Source organism: Dendropsophus ebraccatus, chromosome 9 (genome assembly GCF_027789765.1).
Source record: "Dendropsophus ebraccatus isolate aDenEbr1 chromosome 9, aDenEbr1.pat, whole genome shotgun sequence".
Classification (NCBI taxonomy): Eukaryota; Metazoa; Chordata; class Amphibia; order Anura; family Hylidae; genus Dendropsophus; species Dendropsophus ebraccatus.
The window spans coordinates 119,313,285-119,338,554 of NC_091462.1; the positions used below are offsets into that span (position 1 = coordinate 119,313,285).

The 25,270-nt window shown below is 51.4% G+C and overlaps 1 protein-coding gene across 1 annotated transcript; it reads left to right on the forward strand.

The window, feature by feature from the left end:
- Positions 1-238: 238 nt before the first annotated feature.
- On the forward strand, positions 239-24,768 carry PHGDH (phosphoglycerate dehydrogenase). Its single transcript, XM_069982402.1, has 12 exons — positions 239-578; positions 2,103-2,254; positions 3,202-3,267; positions 5,453-5,507; positions 5,594-5,692; positions 13,182-13,314; positions 17,191-17,339; positions 17,464-17,616; positions 19,003-19,135; positions 23,958-24,082; positions 24,225-24,420; positions 24,565-24,768. Exons 1-12 carry the CDS (start codon positions 438-440, stop codon positions 24,702-24,704), a joined length of 1,542 nt encoding a protein of 513 aa, XP_069838503.1. The 5' UTR covers positions 239-437; the 3' UTR covers positions 24,705-24,768.
- Positions 24,769-25,270: the final 502 nt, after the last annotated feature.

Here is a 25,270-nt window from a genome sequence, read left to right on the forward strand (position 1 = left end):
CTGTAAGAATTAAAAGAGAGACTGCTAGGAACGAAAAAGTGTGACGGTCAGGAGATGTGGGGAGAGAAAGAGACTGTCAGCTGCAGAGATTCACAGGTAGAAAGAGAAAGAGGAGGAGGAGGAGGAGGGAAAGGAAGGGAGAGGAGGAGGAGGAGGGAAAGGAGAGGAGGAGGAGGAGGGAAAGGAGAGAAGGAGGAGGAGGAGGAGGAGGGAAAGGAGAGGAGGAGGGAAAAGAGAGGAGGAGATTTTAAATTCACTGATTCAGAAAATGTGAGGATTTGGGATGTGACTGGAATAATTGGTGCATTGTCAGCACAAGACCCTGCAGAGGAGCGAGACAGCAAGAGCAGAGACTGCAGCAGAGGAGAGTGCAGATAACTGGAGCATAAAAGAGAGTGCAGCAGGAGACAGCAGAAGAGAGTGCAGCAGGAGACAGCATGGCTCTGTCAGACATCAGACGGGTCCTCATCAGTGACAGCCTGGCCCCGGCCTGTGCTCAGATCCTGCGCTCTCTGGGGGGCATTGAGGTGACCGAGACCCCCGGACTGAGCCCCCAGGATCTCATCTCACACATACAGGTAGGAGACCGGGGATGGTTACCGGCAATGGGCAGGGATGGAGCTGCTGCAGGGGGGCAATGCTCTGCATGCCAGTACAGTGCAACAATCTGCAGAATACAAAATCTAAACATTCACTATGGAAAAGTTGACAGAGGAGCAATGGTCTGCAGGAGAATCCTGTGTGACCACAAAGCGATGATCTGCAGAGTATGATGGACTCCTCTGGTTACATAACAACATAGTGAGATGTTCTGCAGAGAAGTCAGTGTGAAGTGCAATACTCTGCAGGACACTGCGTGTGCTGTGCGATACTCTGCAGGACACTGCGTGTGCTGTGCGATACTCTGCAGGACACAGCGTGTGCTGTGCGATACTCTGCAGGACACAGCGTGTGCTGTGCGATACTCTGCAGGACACAGCGTGTGCTGTGCGATACTCTGCAGGACACAGCGTGTGCTGTGCGATACTCTGCAGGACACAGCATGTGCTGTGCGATACTCTGCAGGACACAGCGTGTGCTGTGCGATACTCTGCAGGACACCCCGTGTGCTGTGCGATACTCTGCAGGACACCCCGTGTGCTGTGCGATACTCTGCAGGACACCCCGTGTGCTGTGCGATACTCTGCAGGACACCCCGTGTGCTGTGCGATACTCTGCAGGACACCCCGTGTGCTGTGCGATACCAAATCTCATTCATTGCAAAGTCTGATGCAAGAGAAGCAAACAGTGTCAGGAGAAGAGGGAGGAGCCAGAAGGAGAGGGAGGAGTCAGGAAGAGAGGGAGGGGTCATAACTGGGAGAAAGAGACTGAGGTGTCACCTGTCCTGCTGCTGCACCGACACACTGTGACGCAGCATACAGGACAGGAGAAGTGGTACTGTGCACTGTATATATATATATATATATATATATATATATATATATATATATATATATATATATATATATATATATATATATATATATATATACTGAGGATTACACCCAGCATACAGGACAGGAGAAGTGGTACTGTGCACTGTATATATATATATATATATATATATATATATATATATATATACTGAGGATTACACCCAGCATACAGGACAGGAGAAGTGGTACTGTGCACTGTATGTATATATATATATATATATATATATATATATATATATATATATATACTGAGGATTACACCCGGCATACAGGACAGGAGAAGTGGTACTGTGCACTGTATATATATATATATATATACTGAGGATTACACCCGGCATACAGGACAGGAGAAGTGGTACTGTGCACTGTGTATGTGTATATATATATATATATATATATATATATATATATACACTGAAGATTACACCCAGCATACAGGACAGAAGAAGTGGTACTGTGCACTGTGTATATATATATATATATATATATATATATATATATATATATACACACTGAGGATTACTGTAGTATCGCTGTAGTCATCTGTACTGGTAAGCGTGCATATATGAAGAATAATGACCCTGCTGTCCCCTGGTCTTTCATTGGTCGATCTCTGTCGCCCCTCAGGACTATGATGGACTTATTGTCCGTTCAGCCACTAAAGTTACATCAGAAGTCCTGACCGCAGGGACAAGGCTAAAAGTGGTGGGGCGAGCCGGAACCGGTGTGGACAATGTGGATGTGGACGCCGCCACCAAGAACGGCATCATTGTAATGAAGTAAGAACCTGATAGGGCAGCATAATACCTAAATACTTTAACAAGCAGAAAGAAAAAAAACATTACAGGGCTGACCATACACAACCCTCTCCTGTCTCCTCCGGTGGTAATAGCCCCCCCCCCCGGCTCCTCGTACGGTAAATAATGACCATACAACCCCCCCCCCCCATCCGGTACTAGCACATTTCTTACACCTTGCTGCCATATAATGAAATATAACAAACATTACATGCTTACCTCTCTGCGCTCCCCCGGTGTCCTGATGCTTTCCGAGTCCCGAGACAAGCTCATCTCGTGAGTGACATTACTGACTGTGACGTGACAGCGCTGCTTCCAGTAATACGTTGAGCGGGCCATTGCTTTCCGAGACAAGACTGGGCGGGCCGTCGCTTTCCGAGACAAGATGGAGCGAGACTGGTGAGACAGCATTTAGACACCGGGGAGCGACGGGAGGTAAGCATGTAATGTTTTCTTATATGGCAGCAAGATGTATAGAATGTGCCAGCGCTGGATAACCCTTCAGCCCGCTGCCCCGGTTATGTGTGGGGATAACCCCAATGCTGGCAACTCCGGAAGAGACTTACACACTTATCCTGGTAACTCTTGGACATCACACAGTCTTATGAGGAGACAAATTGGTGACATCATTGGCATACTCCACCACCCCCAGAGTGGTATTCAGCACCGCCGGGTCCATTCTCACCGCTGCCAATGGTCCACAACCAATCCTCCTAAGGAATGGAGTAATTGCAAACATACAATACATAGTGTACAATAGCGGGTTCAGAGGGCAGCCATGACCATCACCAGAACCAACCTCCAAGAGTGGCCAACCCAACCGATCCCTGGTGTGGTCACGGTGTGCATACATACAGTAGCCGGCCAGGAGTGGGGGTCTTATCCAAAGGTTTGCTATGTGATACTCATGTGTCCCTCTCTTCACTCAGTACACCCACCGGAAACAGTATCAGTGCTGCAGAGCTGACGTGCGGCCTCATCCTCAGCCTCTCCAGGTCAGTATACAAATGGCTGCCAGGTAGAGACTGTTCTCTCTCTGTGTCGTTTGTTGTTCCACTTTATCCTGTTTCGTGCCACCAGTCCATGGTGATGCAGTAGATGGAGGAGGTTTGCCTTTATTTAGCAATGGCGGCCAAGGTTGTGTATTAGTAGCAATGCCAGGATCTCCTCCAGGGGCATAACTACCACCACAGGGGAGATGCCTACCATGGGGGGCTCTAAATGGGGGACACTAGGGGAGATGCCTACCATGGGGGGCTCTAAATGGGGGACACTAGGGGAGATGCCTACCATGGGGGGCTCTAAATGGGGGACACTAGGGGAGATGCCTACCATGGGGGGCTCTAAATGGGGGACACTAGGGGAGATGCCTACCATGGGGGGCTCTAAATGGGGGACACTAGGGGAGATGCCTACCATGGGGGGCTCTAAATGGGGGACACTAGGGGAGATGCCTACCATGGGGGGCTCTAAATGGGGGACACTAGGGGAGATGCCTACCATGGGGGGCTCTAAATGGGGGACACTAGGGGAGATGTCTACCATGGGGGACACTAAATGGGGGACACTAGGGGAGATGTCTACCATGGGGGACACTAAATGGGGGACACTAGGGGAGATGTCTACCATGGGGGACACTAAATGGGGGACACTAGGGGAGATGCCTACCATGGGGGACACTAGGGGAGATGCCTACCATGGGGGACACTAGGGGAGATGCCTACCATGGGGGGCTCTAAATGGGGGACACTAGGGGAGATGCCTACCATGGGGGGCTCTAAATGGGGGACACTAGGGGAGATGCCTACCATGGGGGACACTAAATGGGGGACACTAGGGGAGATGTCTACCATGGGGGACACTAAATGGGGGACACTAGGGGAGATGCCTACCATGGGGGACACTAGGGGAGATGCCTACCATGGGGGACACTAGGGGAGATGCCTACCATGGGGGACACTAAATGGGGGACACTAGGGGAGATGCCTACCATGGGGGGACACTAGGGGAGATGCCTACCATGGGGGACACTAGGGGAGATGCCTACCATGGGGGACACTAGGGGAGATGCCTACCATGGGGGACACTAGGGGAGATGCCTACCATGGGGGACACTAAATGGGGGACACTAGGGGAGATGCCTACCATGGGGGGACACTAGGGGAGATGCCTACCATGGGGGACACTAGGGGAGATGCCTACCCTGGGGGACACTAGGGGAGATGCCTACCATGGGGGACACTAGGGGAGATGCCTACCATGGGGAACATTAGGGGAGATGTCTACCATGGGGGACACTAGGGGAGATGCCTACCATGGGGGACATTAGGGGAGATGCCTACCATGGGGGACATTAGGGGAGATGCCTACCATGGGGGACATTAGGGGAGATGCCTACCATGGGGGACACTATGGGAGATGCCTACCATGGGGGACACTAGGAGAGATGCCTACCATGGGGTAGACTGATGGAGATGCCTACCATGGGGGACACTAGGGGAGATGCCTACCATGGGGGACACTAGGGGAGATGCCTACCATGGGGGACACTAGGGGAGATGCCTACCATGGGGGACACTAGGGGAGATGCCTACCATGGGGGACACTAGGGGAGATGCCTACCATGGTGGACACTAGGGGAGATGCCTACCATGGGGGACACTAGGGGAGATGCCTACCATGGGGGACACTAGGGGAGATGCCAACCACGGGGGACATTAGGGGAGATGCCTACCACGGGGGACATTAGGGGAGATGCCTACCATGGGGGACACTAGGGGAGATGCCTACCATGGGGGACACTAGGGGAGATGCCAACCACGGGGGACACTAGGGGAGATGCCTACCATGGGGGACACTAGGGGAGATGCCTACCATGGTGGACACTAGGGGAGATGCCTACCACGGTGGACACTAGGGGAGATGCCTACCACGGTGGACACTAGGGGAGATGCCTACCATGGGGGACACTAGGGGAGATGCCTACCATGGGAGACCCTATCTACTGGGGAAGATACCAGGGGAGATGCCTAACATATGCTATCTACTGGGCGGAGGGCCAAAAAACAGGGGGGATTACCTACAGTGGGATGGTGGACGGGGGGAATCAAACGTTTGCTTTGGGGCGGGACCCTTTCTAGTTACGCTCCTGATCTTCTCTCTATTCTTGCTTTTTTTCAGGCAGATCCCTCAGGCCGCATCATCAATGACGCAGGGAAAGTGGGATCGTAAGAAGGTAGGGAGTACACAATGCAAAGATGGTGTCAGGGATCAGACATAGTGGAAGCTGGGAACCAGTATAACCTTCCTCTTTTCCCCCAGTACATGGGCTCCGAGCTGCACGGAAAGACTCTGGGAATCCTGGGGCTCGGGCGGATTGGAAAAGAAGTGGCAATAAGGATGCAGTCATTCCAGATGAAGGTGAGAGCACAGTGGAGCTTCTCTGAGCCAACCCAGGTGGAGATGAGCACAACTCAGCATGCTGTGCTCCGATTGGTCTGCATTTACTGATGGTTGAAGAAGATGGCTGCCGCCCTAAGGATGTCAGGAAAACAAGGACACAGCCATAGGTCATAAGTTGAACTCGTTTTTCAGGCCTCCCTATGGCTGCATCCAACTTCTTAAGTTTTACTGGTATCCAATCCCATCATGTCTCCAATCCCTGCCCCGTACCCGGACGTCTTCTCCTCTCTGGGGGCTCCCTCATCTGTCTCCAACCCCTGCCCCGTATCCTGACATCTTCACCTCTCTGGGGGTTTCCTCATCTTCCTCCATCCCACCATGTCACCCCCGGCCCTGTATCCTGACATCTTCACCTCTCTGGGGGTTTCCTCATCTTCCTCCATCCAGTCATGTCACCCCCGGCCTTGTTTCCGGACATCTTACCCCTCTGGGATCTCCCTCATCTTCCTCCATTCCGCCATGTCACCCCCGGCCTGTATCCGGACATCTTCACCTCTCTGGGATCTCCCTCATCTTCCTCCATCTCGTCATGTCACTGCGATGCCCTGGCCCCTAGGGGCCACTCCGCAGTGTAGATGGTACTAACAGGCAGGAACCGGGGTAGCTGTGGGGCATAGCATAGCGTTGTCACAGTTTAGGCACGAGGGTGATACAGCTGGAAACCGGGCTCCTGACCATGCGGGATACTGGGCGTGCGATTCTTCATTGCACTTAGTTGGGGCACTGATTAACACACCAATGCCAGGGTTCAGTAACAACGGTAGTTACAGTTTTATTGTAGCGGTAGTAACAATAAAGTGGTGATAATAGAGTAGAGATGCTGGGTGGAATATACGAAGAATGAAACACACCTATCCCCTCTGAGGTAGGGAACAGGAACTGAGGGCTAGAGGAAGTCACATGGCAACCCCCTGGCCAAAGCTCGACGGCCATTGGGGTTACCATGGTAACAGGGCACGGTCACGTGATCACCAGCCTTTGCATAACCACTATACAAAAACATGTGCATAAGGAATATACAGGAAACCTGAGTATAACCATAGAACCTGAGAGTTGCAGGGGGAGACATGGCAAATAGTTGCAGTGGATATACTTTCCAGAACAGGAATAGAGAGTCTGTTCTGGGACACTGCATACCTCCCTACTAAAATTTAGCCGACCTCGGCGAATATCAAGGGGTAGCATCTCAATATCAAAACATGAATGGACTAGACATTTAGACAACAGGAATGAATATGGTTGTGAGTGTTGAAGTGTGTGTTTCCCACGCTCAAGGCACAGGTGACAAAGTGACGAGAGAGAAAAACCCTGGTGGCAGGACTTCACCTAGGGGTGCCTAACGTACTCTGGTTACAGGTAGTTAGTGCGTGAACCATCTGGCATGTAAGCCAGGACAACTTAACTGCTGGCGGGGGACCCTCAATATTCGAGCCAGTTAGACAGTAGGTTTCCAATGAAATGAGTTATCCTACTGGAAAGAAAACTGTGAAGACCTGTGTACTACCTTGGGTGTCTGTGTGAAGTGTCTGGGACACCTGAAAGAGAAAAGAACAAAATAATAAACGCAAATATACATGGGGGCCCCTTACATACCGGTGAATCATACAACACAATTATCCAATAGGCCAAACACACGAAAGGGTATCCAAGGTGCAATATGTATGGACAAGTGTGAATGTTCGGTAAGACTGTGTAGCAACTACAGTGTGTAGGGACAAGACAGGTGAACAAAGACTGGAAACAAAAGGAAGGGAAATACAAAAGACAACAAATACTGCGAGGTCTGGAGGAGAACTGGCTCAATTACTCTTTCCAGTTGTAGATACAATAGATATAATAATACTATGTATGGAGAAAATAGAAGATCCTTCTGAAAAATACACGCTTTAGAAAATACTCCTGTAGAAAATAGACTTTCTCTGAGGCTATAGATATAGATATGTAGACTGACTTCTTTACTTAGAGGAGGAGGAGGAAACTATCTTACTCTGACACAAAAATAGACTTCTTTCAATAGAGACACTCTCCTCTGAGGCGATCTGAATAACCTTTCTGCTTACTCAGAGGAGGAAATAGATACGACTCTGATAATAACAGAGACTTTAGATACTGAAGTGCAATAATAAACCTCTGACAATCACATAATCATGACAAGCGCTTTAGGAAGAACTGGGTAAGTGTCTCTGTGTGGTAGAGTCTCTTTAGGCAATTAGACCATCGTCCATATGAAGGGCTCTGGGACAGGCACTAGAGAACTTTTTGGTCAATGAGTGTCCATCAGTACATAGCTGGATAAGGTAAGGAGCTTGGTCAGCAGGACCAGGTACATCTCTTAAACGTTGCATATAAACTTTTTAAATCACACAGTGAACAAATCAGAAAAAAACACAGTTCAGGGACTATGGTCTCTATAGCGAAGCTTAATGACAGGATGCAGGAGGACCCTGAGTAGGCTTCTTCTTCTTCTTCTTCTCCCACGGGTAGTAGAAACGTGGAGGGCCCGGAGCAGAAGCCTCGCTGGGTGCAGTGGTGACCACTGAGGGCTAGAGGAAGTCACATGGCAACCCCTGGCCAAAGCTCGATGGCCATTGGGGTTACCATGGTAACATGGCACGGTCACGTGATCACCAGCCTTTGCATAACCACTATACAAAAACTTGTGCACAAAGGAATATACAGGAAACCTGAGTATAACCATAGAACCTGAGAGTTGTAGGGGGAGACATGGCAAACGGTTGCAGTGGATATACTTTCCAGAACAGGAATAGAGAGTCTGTTCTGGGACACTGCATCACCCCCTGCCCTGTATCCTGACATCTTCACCTCTCGGGGGCTCCCTCATCTTCCTCCATCCTGTCATGTCACCCCCTGCCCTGTATCCTGACATCTTCACCTCTCCGGGGCTCCCTCATCTTCCTCCATCCTGTCATGTCACCCCCGGCCCTGTATCCTGACATCTTCACCTCTCCGGGGCTCCCTCATCTTCCTCCATCCTGTCATGTCACCCCCGGCCCTGTATCCTGACATCTTCACCTCTCGGGGGCTCCCTCATCTTCCTCCATCCTGTCATGTCACCCCCGGCCCTGTATCCTGACATCTTCACCTCTCGGGGGCTCCCTCATCTTCCTCCATCCTGTCATGTCACCCCCTGCCCTGTATCCTGACATCTTCACTCCTCTGGGGGCTCCCTCATCTTCCTCCATCCCGCCATGTCACCCCCGGCCCTGTATCCTGACATCTTCACTCCTCTGGGGGCTCCCTCATCTTCCTCCATCCCGCCATGTCACCCCCGGCCTTGTATCCTGCCATCCTCTCCCCGCTGAAGGTTTCCTCATCCTCCTCCATCACTACTATCATACAGTTGCCTTTGTATCCTTCAGAACGTCTGAGTTGTAGCCTGAACCCTCACCCCGCCATCCCTCCCGCGCCTCTCTGTATACCACAGCCGGAATGAGATCAGGTCCATTTATGTGTAGGGATCCTGTAGGATGATTTCTGTGTATGACAATAGCCGATCACTTTCCCTGCCAGCCAATCGCAGCCATTTATTTGATCAGGAGATTTAGTTTGATCCTTCCCAGTCTCTGTAGATAGAAGTATCGGTCGTTGTCTTGGTTACAGTGTACCACACCCACATTAAAGCGATTCTGTACCCACAATCCTTCCCCCTCCCCCCACCACCACTTGTACCTTCGAATAGCGGCTTTTAATCCCAGATCTGTCCTGGGGTCCGTTCGGCAGGGGATGCAGTTATTGTCTTAAAAAAATACTTTTAAATTTAAAGCCCTGTGCCCTATGGGAGTATCTGTGCCCTAACTTTGCACCACTCCTCCGTCCCTCCTCCCCACCCTCCTCATCATTAGGAATGCCAATGAAACATTTTCTTCATGCTGAACATTGCACAGGTCCTTAACGATCCAGCCCATGTGACGTGCTGACACAGGTGGGGAATAGGAGGCAATCTGCCTGGAGCATTCCTAATGATGAAGAGGGTGGGGAGGAGGGGCAGAGGGGTGGTGCAAAGTTAGGGCACAGATACTCTCGTTTGGCACAGGGCTTCAGGTTTAAAAGTATTTTTTTAGGACAATAACTGCATCACCTGCCGAACGGACCCCAGGACAGATCTGGGATTAAAAGCCGCTATCTGAGGGTACAAGGAGGGGGGTCAGATTGTGGGTACAGAGTCACTTTAAGGTCCTTATCTACTCCACCTGGAGCGTAGGTGAGGAGAAGCCGGAGCAGAGACCAGTGGACGCGCCCTGTAAGCTCACACATTACCGTTACACAATACCATCACACACTACTGTTACACAATGCCATCACACACTACTGTTACACAATGCCATCACACACTACTGTTACACAATACCATCACACACTACTGTTACACAATGCCATCACACACTACTGTTACACAATACCATCACACATTACCGTTACACAATACCGTCACACACTACTGTTACACAATACCATCACACACTACCGTTACACAATACCATCACACATTACCGTTACACAATACCGTCACACACTACTGTTACACAATACCATCACACACTACTGTTACACAATACCATCACACACTACTGTTACACAATACCATCACACACTACTGTTACACAATGCCATCACACACTACTGTTACACAATACCATCACACATTACCGTTACACAATACCGTCACACACTACTGTTACACAATACCATCACACACTACCGTTACACAATACATCACACACTACTGTTACACAATACCATCACACACTACTGTTACACAATACCATCACACACTACTGTTACACAATACCATCACACATTACCGTTACACAATACCGTCACACACTACTGTTACACAATACCATCACACACTACCGTTACACAATACATCACACACTACTGTTACACAATACCATCACACACTACTGTTACACAATACCATCACACATTACCGTTACACAATACCGTCACACACTACTGTTACACAATACCATCACACACTACTGTTACACAATACCATCGCACACTACTGTTACACAATACCATCACACACTACTGTTACACAATACCATCACACATTACCGTTACACAATACCGTCACACACTACTGTTACACAATACCATCACACACTACCGTTACACAATACATCACACACTACTGTTACACAATACCATCACACACTACTGTTACACAATACCATCACACATTACCGTTACACAATACCGTCACACACTACTGTTACACAATACCATCACACACTACTGTTACACAATACCATCACACACTACTGTTACACAATACCGTCACACATTACCGTTACACACTACTGTTACACAATACCGTCACACACTACTGTTACACAATACCGTCACACACTACTGTTACACAATACCGTCACACACTACTGTTACACAATACCGTCACACACTACTGTTACACAATACCGTCACACACTACTGTTACACAATACCGTCACACACTACTGTTACACAATACCGTCACACATTACCGTTACACAATACCGTCACACACTACTGTTACACAATACCATCACACACTACCGTTACACAATACATCACACACTACTGTTACAAAATACCATCACACACTACTGTTACACAATACCATCACACACTACTGTTACACAATACCGTCACACATTACTGTTACACATTACCGTTACACAATACCATCACACACTACTGTTACACAATACCGTCACACACTACTGTTACACACTACTGTTACACAATACCATCACACACTACTGTTACACAATACCATCACACACTACTGTTACACAATACCGTCACACACTACTGTTACCAACTACTAGTTAATATGATACAGTGTAATACCAGTGTTACTATCCTCCATGTACAGCTAGAGCCATCCAGGGCCCCCGTCTCCTCTCTCTCTCTCCATCCACGGCCCCCGTCTCCTCTCTCTCTCCATCCACGGCCCCCGTCTCCTCTCTCTCTCTCTCTCTCTCTCTCTCTCTCTCTCTCTCTCCATCCACGGCCCCCGTCTCCTCTCTCTCTCTCTCTCTCCATCCACGGCCCCCGTCTCCTCTCTCTCTCCATCCACGGCCCCCGTCTCCTCTCTCTCTCCATCCACGGCCCCCGTCTCCTCTCTCTCTCTCCATCCACGGCCCCCGTCTCCTCTCTCTCTCTCCATCCACGGCCCCCGTCTCCTCTCTCTCTCCATCCACGGCCCCCGTCTCCTCTCTCTCTCTCCATCCACGGCCCCCGTCTCCTCTCTCTCTCCATCCACGGCCCTCGTCTCCTCTCTCTCTCCATCCACGGCCCTCGTCTCCTCTCTCTCTCCATCCACGGCCCTCGTCTCCTCTCTCTCTCCATCCACGGCCCTCGTCTCCTCTCTCTCTCTCCATCCACGGCCCTCGTCTCCTCTCTCTCTCCATCCACGGCCCTCGTCTCCTCTCTCTCTCTCCATCCACGGCCCTCGTCTCCTCTCTCTCTCTCCATCCAGGGCCCCCGTCTCCTCTCTCTCTCTCCATCCACGGCCCCCATTTCCTCTCTCTCTCTCTCCATCCACGGCCCCCGTCTCCTCTCTCTCTCCATCTACGGCCCCCGTCTCCTCTCTCTCTCTCTCTCTCTCTCTCCATCCACGGCCCCCGTCTCCTCTCTCTCTCCATCCATGGCCCCCGTCTCCTCTCTCTCTCCATCTACGGCCCCCGTCTCCTCTCTCTCTCTCTCTCTCTCTCTCTCTCTCTCTCTCTCTCTCTCTCCATCTACGGCCCCCGTCTCCTCTCTCTCTCTCTCTCTCTCTCTCTCTCTCTCTCTCTCTCCATCTACGGCCCTCGTCTCCTCTCTCTCTCCATCTACGGCCCCCGTCTCCTCTCTCTCTCCATCCACGGCCCCCGTCTCCTCTCTCTCCATCCGTGGCCCCCGTCTCCTCTCTCTCTCTCCATCCGTGGCCCCCGTCTCCTCTCTCTCTCTCCATCCATGGCCTCCGTCTCCTCTCTCTCTCCATCCACGGCCTCCGTCTCCTCTCTCTCTCCATCCATGGCCCCCGTCTCCTCTCTCTCTCTCTCTCTCTCTCCATCCACGGCCCCCGTCTCCTCTCTCTCTCCATCCACGGCCCCCGTCTCCTCTCTCTCTCTCTCTCTCTCTCTCTCTCCATCCACGGCCCCCGTCTCCTCTCTCTCCATCCACGGCCCCCGTCTCCTCTCTCTCTCCATCCATGGCCCCCGTCTCCTCTCTCTCTCCATCCATGGCCCCCGTCTCCTCTCTCTCTCCATCCACGGCCCCCGTCTCCTCTCTCTCTCTCTCTCTCTCTCTCCATCCACGGCCCCGTCTCCTCTCTCTCTCTCTCTCTCTCTCTCTCTCTCTCCATCCACGGCCCCGTCTCCTCCATCCTTGGTCTGCTCTCTCTTCCCGCCCTGTGTGTCCTGTATTCGGTTTGATTGTATTCTCTCTCCCGCAGACCATCGGATACGACCCCATCATCCCACCAGAGGTCACCGCAGAGTTCGGGGTTCACCAGTTTCCGTTAGAAGAAATCTGGGGACAGTGCGATTACATCACCGTGCACACCCCTCTCCTGCCCTCCACCACAGGTATATACAGCACTGTACACCCCTCTCCTGCCCTCCACCACAGGTATACACAGCACTGTACACCCCTCTCCTGCCCTCCACCACAGGTATACACAGCACTGTACACCCCTCTCCTGCCCTCCACCACAGGTATATACAGCACTGTACACCCCTCTCCTGCCCTCCACCACAGGTATACACAGCACTGTACACCCCTCTCCTGCCCTCCACCACAGGTATATACAGCACTGTACACCCCTCTCCTGCCCTCCACCACAGGTATATACAGCACTGTACACCCCTCTCCTGCCCTCCACCACAGGTATACACAGCACTGTACACCCCTCTCCTGCCCTCCACCACAGGTATACACAGCACTGTACACCCCTCTCCTGCCCTCCACCACAGGTATACACCGCACTGTACACCCCTCTCCTGCCCTCCACCACAGGTATACACAGCACTGTACACCCCTCTCCTGCCCTCCACCACAGGTATACACAGCACTGTACACCCCTCTCCTGCCCTCCACCACAGGTATATACAGCACTGTACACCCCTCTCCTGCCCTCCACCACAGGTATATACACAGCACTGTACACCCCTCCACCACAGATATATACACAGCACTGTACACCCCTCCACCACAGGTATATACACAGCGCTGTACACCCCTCTCCTGCCCTCCACCACAGGTATACACAGCACTGTACACCCCTCTCCTGCCCTCCACCACAGGTATATACACAGCACTGTACACCCCTCTCCTGCCCTCCACCACAGGTATATACACAGCACTGTACACCCCTCCACCACAGATATATACACAGCACTGTACACCCCTCCACCACAGGTATATACACAGCACTGTACACCCCTCCACCACAGGTATATACACAGCACTGTACACCCCTCCACCACAGGTATACACAGCACTGTACACCCCTCCACCACAGGTATATACACAGCACTGTACACCCCTCCACCACAGGTATATACACAGCACTGTACACCCCTCCACCACAGGTATACACAGCACTGTACACCCCTCCACCACAGGTATATACACAGCACTGTACACCCCTCCACCACACGTATACACAGCACTGTACACCCCTCCACCACAGGTATATACACAGAGCTGTACACCCCTCCACCACAGGTATATACACACCACTGTACACCCCTTCATCACAGGTATATACACAGCACTGTACACCCCTCCATCACAGGTATATACACAGCGCTGTACACCCCTCCACCACAGGTATATACACACCACTGTACACCCCTTCCACCACAGGTATATACACAGCACTGTACACCCCTCCACCACAGGTATATACACAGAGCTGTACACCCCTCCACCACAGGTATATACACACCACTGTACACCCCTCCACCACAGGTATATACAAAGCACTGTACACCCCTTCATCACAGGTATATACACAGCACTGTACACCCCTCCACCACAGGTATATACACAGCGCTGTACACCCCTCCACCACAGGTATATACACAGCGCTGTACACCCCTCCACCAGAGGTATATACACACCGCTGTACACCCCTTCATTACAGGTATATACACAGCACTGTACACCCCTCCACCACAGGTATATACACAGCGCTGTACACCCCTCCACCAGAGGTATATACACACCGCTGTACACCCCTTCATTACAGGTATATACACAGCACTGTACACCCCTCCATCACAGGTATATACACAGCACTGTACACCCCTCCACCACAGGTATATACACAGCGCTGTACACCCCTCCACCACAGGTATATACACAGCGCTGTACACCCCTCCACCACAGGTATATACACAGCGCTGTACACCCCTCCACCACAGGTATATACACACCACTGTACACCCTTTCACTACAGGTATACACAGCACTGTACACCCCTCCACCACAGGTATATACACAGAGCTGTACACCCCTCCACCACAGGTATATACACACCACTGTACACCCCTTCATCACAGGTATATACACAGCACTGTACACCCCTCCACCACAGGTATATACACAGCACTGTACACCCCTCCACCACAGGTATATACACAGCGCTGTACACCCCTCCACCACAGGTATATACACACCACTGTACACCCCTTCACTACAGGTATATACACAGCACTGTACACCCCTCCACCATAGGTATACACAGCACTGTACACCCCTCCACCACAGGTATATACACAGCACTGTACACCCCTCCACCACAGATATATACACAGCACTGTACACCCCTCCACCACAGGTATATACACAGCACTGTACACCCCTCCACCACAGGTATATACACAGCACTGTACACCCCTCCACCACAGGTATATACACAGCGCTGTACACCCCTCCACCACAGGTATATACACAGCACTGTACACCCCTTCACTACAGGTATATACACAGCACTGTACACCCCTCCACCATAGGTATACACAGCACTGTACACCCCTCCACCACAGGTATATACACAGCACTGTACACCCCTCCACCACAGATATATACACAGCACTGTACACCCCTTCACTACAGGTATATACATAGCGCTGTACACCCCTCCACCACAGGTATATACACAGCGCTGTACACCCCTCGACCACAGGTATATACACACCGCTGTACACCCCTTCACTACAGGTATACACAGCACTGTACACCCCTCCACCACAGGTATATACACAGAGCTGTACACCCCTCCACCACAGGTATATACACACCACTGTACACCCCTTCATCACAGGTATATACACACCACTGTACACCCCTTCATCACAGGTATATACACAGCACTGTACACCCCTTCACTACAGGTATATACACAGCACTGTACACCCCTCCACCACAGGTATATACACACCACTGTACACCCCTTCACTACAGGTATATACACAGCACTGTACACCCCTCCACCATAGGTATACACAGCACTGTACACCCCTCCACCACAGGTATATACACAGCACTGTACACCCCTTCCACCACAGGTATATACACAGCACTGTACACCCCTTCCACCACAGGTATATACACAGCACTGTACACCCCTTCCACCACAGGTATATACACAGCACTGTACACCCCTTCACTACAGGTATATACACACCACTGTACACCCCTTCATTACAGGTATATACACAGCACTGTACACCCCTCTCCTGCCCTCCACCACAGGTATACACAGCACTGTACACCCCTCCACCACAGATATATACACAGCGCTGTACACCCCTCCACCATAGGTATACACAGCACTGTACACCCCTCCACCACAGGTATATACACAGCACTGTACATCCCTCCACCACAGGTATATACACAGCACTGTACACCCCTTCCACCACAGGTATATACACAGCACTGTACACCCCTCCACCACAGGTATATACACAGCACTGTACACCCCTTCCACCACAGGTATATACACAGCACTGTACACCCCTTCACTACAGGTATATACACACCACTGTACACCCCTTTATCACAGGTATATACACAGCACTGTACACCCCTCCACCACAGGTATATACACAGCACTGTACACCCCTCCACCACAGGTATATACACAGCACTGTACACCCCTCCACCACAGGTATACACAGCACTGTACACCCCTCCACCACAGATATATACACAGCACTGTACACCCCTCCACCACAGATATATACACAGCACTGTACACCCCTTCCACCACAGGTATATACACAGCACTGTACACCCCTCCACCACAGGTATATACACAGCACTGTACACCCCTCCACCACAGATATATACACAGCACTGTACACCCCTCCACCACAGGTATATACACAGCACTGTACACCCCTCCACCACAGGTATATACACAGCACTGTGTACTTTTCATGTTTTTCCAGGTCTAATAAATGACGCCGCCTTCTCAAAGTGTAAACGTGGGGTCCAGGTCATCAACTGCGCCCGGGGGGGGATTATCGATGAGGAGGCGTTACTGCGAGCGCTCAAGAGCGGCCAGTGTGGGGGCGCCGGGCTGGACGTCTTCACCGAGGTGAGACCAAGACAGTTACGGCCATTGACCCCTGACAGTCCTGGGAGGCCGGGGAGCCCTGTCAGCCCTGGGGGAGGCCGGGGAGCCCTGACAGACTGACCTTTATACTGCTGCTCTTCTCCAGGAGCCTCCTCGGGATCGGGCCCTGGTGGAGCACCCTCTGGTCATCAGCCTTCCTCACCTGGGAGCCAGCACACATGAGGCTCAGAACCGATGCGGGGAGGAGATCGCTCTGCAGATTGTGGACCTGGTAAAGGCGCGGGCCCTTGTGGGGGCAGTGAGTATATGGGGGACCCCAACACCCCATTATTTTATTCTTCTCTCTACTAAATTCTTAATTCTTTAATAAACCAAAAAGGGAAAATATCAGGATAACAAAATTAGCAGCCCCAAAACCCCAGTGTTATATGGCAGCTTGTCCAGCAGAGGGCAGCACAGCCCCAGATGTCCAGTGTTATATCACAGCTTGTCCAGCAGAGGGCAGCACAGCCCCAGATGTCCAGTGTTATATCACAGCTTGTCCAGCAGAGGGCAGCACAGCCCCAGATCTCCAGTGTTATATCACAGCTTGTCAGCAGAGGGCAGCACAGCCCCAGATCTCCAGTGTTATATGGCAGCTTGTCCAGCAGAGGGCAGCACAGCCCCAGATCTCCAGTGTTATATGGCAGCTTGTCCAGCAGAGGGCAGCACAGCCCCAGATCTCCAGTGTTATATGGCAGCTTGTCCAGCAGAGGGCAGCACAGCCCCAGATCTCCAGTGTTATATCACAGCTTGTCCAGCAGAGGGCAGCACAGCCCCAGATCTCCAGTGTTATATCACAGCTTGTCCAGCAGAGGGCAGCACAGCAGCAATGTCACCACACTGATAATTGAGAATATATCTGGTGTAACCAGTATATAGACCTGTGGTGCTGACGGAGGGTTGTGTGTAACATCCATTATTTTGGGTATGTGCACAGGTTTTCCGTCACCATTCCTTAGCGCGCATGTACTCTTACTCAGCAGCCTCTATAATTTTTTTTTTTTCTCCATGTGATTTTCTCTCAATGGGTTAATCATCCATTTCCCCTTTTTCTCTTGTCTGGGGAGCTGACGCCTTTGCTCACGTACACATATATACCTACACATCTGTACTCACTTACATTCATGTATACATATCTACACACACCTACACACATCTACACACATATACACATCTGTACACACACCTATATTCATGTATACATATCTACACACACCTACATATACAACTACATCTCTGTACTCACACCTACATATACAATTACACATCTGTACACACACCTATATTCATGTATACATATCTACACACGCCTACATATACACCTCACACCTACATACACCTACACACATCTACACACACATACACATCTGTACACAAACCTATATTCATGTATACATATCTACACACACTTACATCTACACCTTCACCTACATACACCTATACACATCTACACACATATACACATCTGTACACACATCTACATACACCTATACACATACAACTACATATACATATACCTAGACACACCTATACATATCTACACACACCTACACAATCAGGGCTTCTTCTATATATCATGTCAATGCTGAATTATGGGGGGCTATAAGAAGGACCCCCATATTCACGTTTGCCTCCTCCTCAGGTGAACGCCCCGGCTCTTACCAAGGCCTTCTCCCCGGAGACTAAGCCCTGGATACGGTTGGCTGAAGCAATGGGTCGTCTTCTTCACTGCCTGCTACCAGTGGTCAATGGAGAGGTCCAGGTGACCACCGCAGGTGAGAGACCCTCCCCCACCACCTTCCACGCGACCAGTGACCCCCCAGGACCTCGAGACGTTCCCGATATCTAATGTGTTTTCTTCTCCTCGGATGTCAGTGATGGATCATGTGTAGTGATGAGCGAGTACTAAAATGCTTGGGCGCTCGTTACTCGTGCCAAGTATTTCCTGATACTCGAGTGCTCTTTTCGAGTAACGAACCCCATTGAAGTCAATGGGAAACTCGAGCATTTTTGCAGGGGACCCAAGTTCGGTAGAGAGAAGGTCGTGTAAAAACCTGTCAACCTCAGAAATTGATGGAAACACAACGGAAACGGACAGGAAACAGCAGGGGCAGCATGTATGCTGAGGCTGCCTAATGGCACCATTATGCCTAATTCTGTGCAACAGCCTGGTTAAAACAGAGGTAGGCATAGGGACCACCCAAAAACTCAGCCTGACACAGCATGGCAGTGAGAACACAGGGAACCATTAAAACAGAGGGAGCATATAATGAACCAGCCAAAAATTTCAGCCTGACACAGCATAGCGGTGAGGACAGAGTGAACAAGGTAGAAGCAGTAGCCAGTCAGCCTTCCAAAAATTATACCAGACCTAGCAGCCAGCCAGACACTGCATGGCATTGAACACACAGAGGACCATTAAAAGTGAGTGAGGAGTGAGGAAGCAAGCGAGTCCAGGGGCTGGGATTTTTAGTGGACACGAACCCGGGTGCTGACAGCTAACTGGCTAGGCCAGCTGTCATTCACCATCAAGGGTACACCTGATGCCTCTCGACCGGGGGTGGTGAGGCCCCGACCACGGCTAGACAAAAAAAAAATAAAACAGCTGACTAGTTGGCAGGGGCGCGATCGGTGGGCCCCCGGCAACCAGTCCCGCTCCTCCGCAGACGTAGTTTGATGTCAGAGCATGGCAGTGAGGACACAGAGAACCATTAGAAGTGAGTGAAGAAGAAATTGAGCCTCCCAAAAATTAGGCCAGACACAGCATGGCGGAAGAAGACTTGGCTGTTGGTTGAGAATTGAAGGAAAAGGAGGAGGAGAGGAGATACCAAGAATCTTCATGTTGAGCTGCTTTCCCTGGGTGGACAGTTGAATTCAGGTGAAATCTAGGCTTTGTTAATTTTTATAAACATCAGCCTGTCAGCGCTGTCAGTTGACAGGCGGGTGCGCTTATTAGTAATGATGGCACCAGCTGCACTGAAGACCCGTTCTGACAACACGCTAGCGGCAGGGCAGCACGGCACCTCCAAGGCGTAAAGCGCCAGTTGGGGCCACGGATCCAGCTTAGCAACCCAGTAGTTGTAGGTAGCAGAGTGATCGGGAAGGATGGTGGTATGGTCAGCAAAGTACTCCCTCACCATCTTCCTGAAGGCTTCCTCCCTACTCTGTCTAGACTGGGGACCGGTGACCTAGTCTTGCTGGGGTGCCATGAAACTGTCAAAGGCCTTGGAGAGTGTTCCCCTGCCCCTTGATAAGCTGCCTGCTCCACCGCTCCTCTCCCCGCTCTTTGGCCCACAGAACGACGTCCTCTGGCGCTAGTGGTGTCAGATGGGAAGTACATTTTCAGCTTCTTCACTCTCATACTGCGTTCCTCGGGAGGAATGAGAGTGGAAAAGTTGTGTTTGTACCGAGGGTCCAGGAGGGTGAACACCCAGTAATCTGTGTTGTCAAAAAAATTTAACCCGAGAATCACGGGAAAGACAGCCTAACATAAAGTCAGCCATGTGCGCCAGGGTCCTAACACGCAAGAACTCCCTCTCCTCACTAGCCTCAATTTCCTCCTCCTCCTCCTCCTCCTCCTCCACCAATTCCTCCTCTTCAGGCCAACACGCTCAACAAGTAAGGATTGAGCATGGGTACCCTCTTCAGTGGCGGCACCAGTCTGCTCCTCTTCATTCTCTTCTTCAACCTCCTCATCCTCTACTCCGTGGGGAGAAACTGACGTCAGGGTGGTCTGGCTATCTAGCGGCGACTGTTCCTCACCCGTCTCCTGAGACGAAGGCAAAGTGTCAGACTTAAGGCTGAGCAGGGAGGTTTGAAGCAGACTCAGCAGCGGGATGGTGAGGCTGATGATGGCGGCATTGCCGCTGACCATCTGTGTTGACCTCTCAAAGGGGCCCAGTACCTGACAGATAGCAGACATCCACATCCACTCCTCATTGTAGGTTTGAGGTAGCTGACTGACCTGACTACCGCTTCGCACCGAGGTTGACATCTGGCATTTCACAATGGCTCTGCGTTGCTGGTAAACCCTGGCTACCATCTGGAAGGTGGAATTCCACCTCCTGGGCACATCGCACAGCAGTCTGTGAGCCGGCAGTTGCACGCGCCTTTGCACTGCCCTAAGGGTGGCAGCATCCGTCGTTGACTTGCGGAAATGTGCACAGATGCGCCGCACCTTGGTGAGCAGGTCAGCCAAATTGGGGTAGGTCTTAAGGAACCGCTGCACCACTAGGTTGAACACGTGGGCCAGGCATGGTACATGTGTGAGGTTGCAGAGCCCCCACCAGGTTTCGCCCGTTGTCACACACAACCATGCCTGGTTTGAGGGTCCATGGCGCGAGCCAAAGATCTGTCTGTGCCGTGATGCCCTGCAACAGCTCCTGGGCCGCGTGCCTCTTGTAGCCTAAGCTCAGCAGTTTCAACACCGCCTGTTGGCGCTTACCCACCGCACTGCTGATGCAGCTACCGCTACAAAATGAAGGCGACCTGCTCGTAGAGGGTAATAGAGAGGAGGAGGAGAAAGAGGTGTACAACTCATGAGAGACCGCAACCAAGGTAGGCCCCGCAATCCTCGGGGTGGGCAGCACATAAGCCGAACCAGGCTCAGACTCTGTCCCAGCCTCCACCAAGTTGACTCAATGTGCTGTCAGGGAGATATAGTGTCCCTGCCCACCAGCACTTGTCCACGTGTCCGTAGTTAGGTGGACCTTTTCGCTGACCGCGTTGGCCAGGGCACGGGTGATGTTATCCGTCACGTACTGATGTAGGGCTGGGACTCCACACCGTGAAAAGTAGTGGCGGCTGGGGACAGAGTACCGAGGGACAGCCACCTCCATGAGGTTCCTAAAAGCCTCTGTCTTTACCAGCTGATAGGGCAGCATCTCCAGGCTCAGCAGTTTGCCTATGTGCACATTTAGGGCTTGTGCATGCGGGTGAGTGGCAGTGTATTTGCGCTTCTGTTCAAAGGTCTCTTGCAGGGACAGTTGAACGTTGCGCTTGGACACCTTGCTGGAGGGTGTGGAGCATAGTGTAGGTGAAGGGGTGGGTGTAGGGTGGGAGGCGCTCATTCCTGGGGCCTGGGCGGGGGGACTGACAGAGCCAGCACGTGACACAGGGGAAGGAGCAGGGGTGCGACTTGCAGTCACTGAACGGCCTTGGTTCCACTGAGTGGGGTGTTTAGCACTCATATGCCTGCGCATGCTGGTAGTGGTTAGGCTGGTAGTGGTGGCTCCCCTGCTGATCCTGGCGTGGCACACGTTGCACACTACAGTCCGTCGGTCATCCACAATTTCTTTAAAAAACCTCCAGACTTGGGAACATCTAGGCCTGGCCACGGGAGTTTGACTCTCTAACCTGCTCCTCCCTCTGCTCACCCCTCTTCCTCTTCCAACCGGTCCTGTGGGTGAACTTGCCTCCCCCTCAGAAGCACGGTCTTCACTAGGCTTATCCACCCAGCTCGGGTCAGTCACCTCATCCTCATCCACCAGCTCCTCACTCTCCTCCTCACTTTGAGTTACATCCATGACAACAGCCTCACTGTCTGACAACCGGGTCTCATCGTCATCATCAGACACCTCTTCCAACCCCGCTTGCAAGTCCCCACTCTCATCACCCACTGACTGCGTGAGCTGCATAGTTTGGGCATCAGGACAGATCGACTGCTTCGGTTTCTCTTACTCAGGGAAGGGTCCAGAAAAGAGTTCCTGGGAGCCTGGTGGTGGTGGATGGAGGGGCCAGGCTGTGGGGAAGGAGGCGGAGCTAATGGAGCAAGGGTTACACTCCCTTGGGTAGCGTGGGTGGACTGCGTGGAAGACAGGGTGGTGGATAAGTTACTGGACACATTATCCGCTATCCACGTCATCACCTGTTCACACTGCTGCGGTTTCAATATCGGTCTACCATAAGACCCTGTAAGTTGGTAGAGGAAGCTAGTTAGTGGACGTCTGCGGTGTGCCACTGCTACCTCCTCAACAGGTGCTGCTGTGTCACCCTGCCCTCAACCACGGCCTCCAACAACGGCATCACTTAGAAGCTTACGCCCTCGTCCCTTACCCCTGGGGGTCACCATTTTATGGACACTGCACAGTATGGAACTGAGATAGGCCTTGCGTATGAAATACAGAAATCAGGAAAAAAACTTGTTCTCCCACAAGTTTTGGGGGACTGTGGGATACAATCCGGTAGTGGCTGCACCTATACACACTCTGTGACACACCCTTACAATGAGCAGTTAAGTTCTATGCAGGTGTACTACAAATCCCAGCAATACAGTGCAGTACACTAGGACCACCAGCCCCAAAAACCTAAAAGACTACTGAGCACTTCTTAGGGGTCTGTATGCAACACCTAATGTCCCCTTTCTGCCAGCAGCCGATCACCACAGTGTGCTGGTGAAATCGCGAGATGTTCGTCCGAGTAACGAGTACCATTGAGTACCCTAATACTCGATCGAATACCAAGTTCGGACCAGCATGCTCGCTCATCACTAATCATGTGTCGTAGGTGTCTGATGCCACTTCAGTCTGGTGGATCACTGGTGATTTTCAGCCATCTTTTTTTTGCCCACATATAACACCATGGTTCTTCTATCACTAGGGGGCGCTCTGAAGAATTCCGGCTCCTTCCTCTGCTCAGCTGTTGCCATCGGACTTCTCCAAGATGCAGAAAAGAAAGTCAACCTAGTTAACTCCTGCTTCTTTGGGAAAGAAACTGGGATCCAGGTGATCTGTCTCTATGGTTACTAAGTCTACTGGTGGCTCTAGAAGGTCTTGTGGTCACGTTTCCCAGTAACTTCCCCAAGCTGCTATCTGTCCGGCGACTGGTGACATTCCACCGTCCACTTCCATTTTCCATGTTTTTCAGGTAACCTCTCATCATTCCTCGGACTCCCTGGAGACGAAGTTGGAGGTATCAGGAGGAGGACAGAGGGTCATTGGGGGGCTGAGTGGTGATACCCCCTGCCTGATACAGATCGGATCCTCCCGCTTCAGAACTCCAGTGTCGTTGAATGGGACTCTATTGCTGTGGAGAGGAGAGACAGATCTCTTGAAGCTTGTAGGTGAGTAATCCCAGACATTTGTGACCACCTCACCCTCCCTGGATCTTATCGTTCCCACAATTCCTTGGTCAGGTTGGTTGTTGCACCTTCAGACGTCTTTCTTCACCTCTTCCATATACTTAATGGCCGCCTCTTCTGTTCCAGAGGTTCTTGCAGCCGCTAGGAGTCAACTTCAGACCTTCCATGTGTCGGGAGAATACAGGGTGGCCGAAGTCTCTGCTCCTCTGTCGGACGTGTCCCCCCTGGGCTCCTGCCTGCAGATCTCCCTCGGACTCTCCGCCTGAACTCTTTTCTATTCTTAGTCGCTGTTTCAGATTCAATGTATCAAATATAAAGCTTCTAGTTTAAGTTGTCTGCATCTTAGCTAAAATGTAAAGTTGGATGAGCCCGGAACGTTCTAACCTGTACGAGCAGTAGCGGAATATAATAGGTCTGTTTCGGGTGGTAGTCGGGGCCCGGAGCTCCTGGGGGGCTTATAGTCACCTGAACAGACTTATACGGTGAGTAGTGACAATGCACTGACATTAGATACATACTGAAGGACCTTCTCATGTGACTATGATGTCACCAAAGGTCCTTTACAGCCTGCACCATGGAGGAGGAAGACTAAAGCTGCAGGGGGTGGAAAAGGGTCAGGGAGACCAATCAGTGAAGAGGGGGGGGGGGCGCAGGAGGATACAGGGAGCAGATTCAGTGAAGAGAGGGGCGCAGGAGGATACAGGGAGCAGAATCAGTGAAGAGAGGGGCGCAGGAGGATACAGGGAGAAGAATCAGTGAAGAGAGGGGCGCAGGAGGATACAGGGAGAAGAATCAGTGAAGAGAGGGGCGCAGGAGGATACAGGGAGCAGAA

Coding starts and splice junctions, on each gene's coding strand:
- PHGDH (XM_069982402.1), top strand. CDS start 438: ATGGCTCTGTCAGACATCAGACGGGTCCTCATCAGTGACAGCCTGGCC. Junction 2,255..3,201: donor AACGGCATCATTGTAATGAA/GTAAGAACCTGA, acceptor CTCTTCACTCAG/TACACCCACCGGAAACAGTA. Junction 17,617..19,002: donor CGCGGGCCCTTGTGGGGGCA/GTGAGTATATGG, acceptor CCTCCTCCTCAG/GTGAACGCCCCGGCTCTTAC.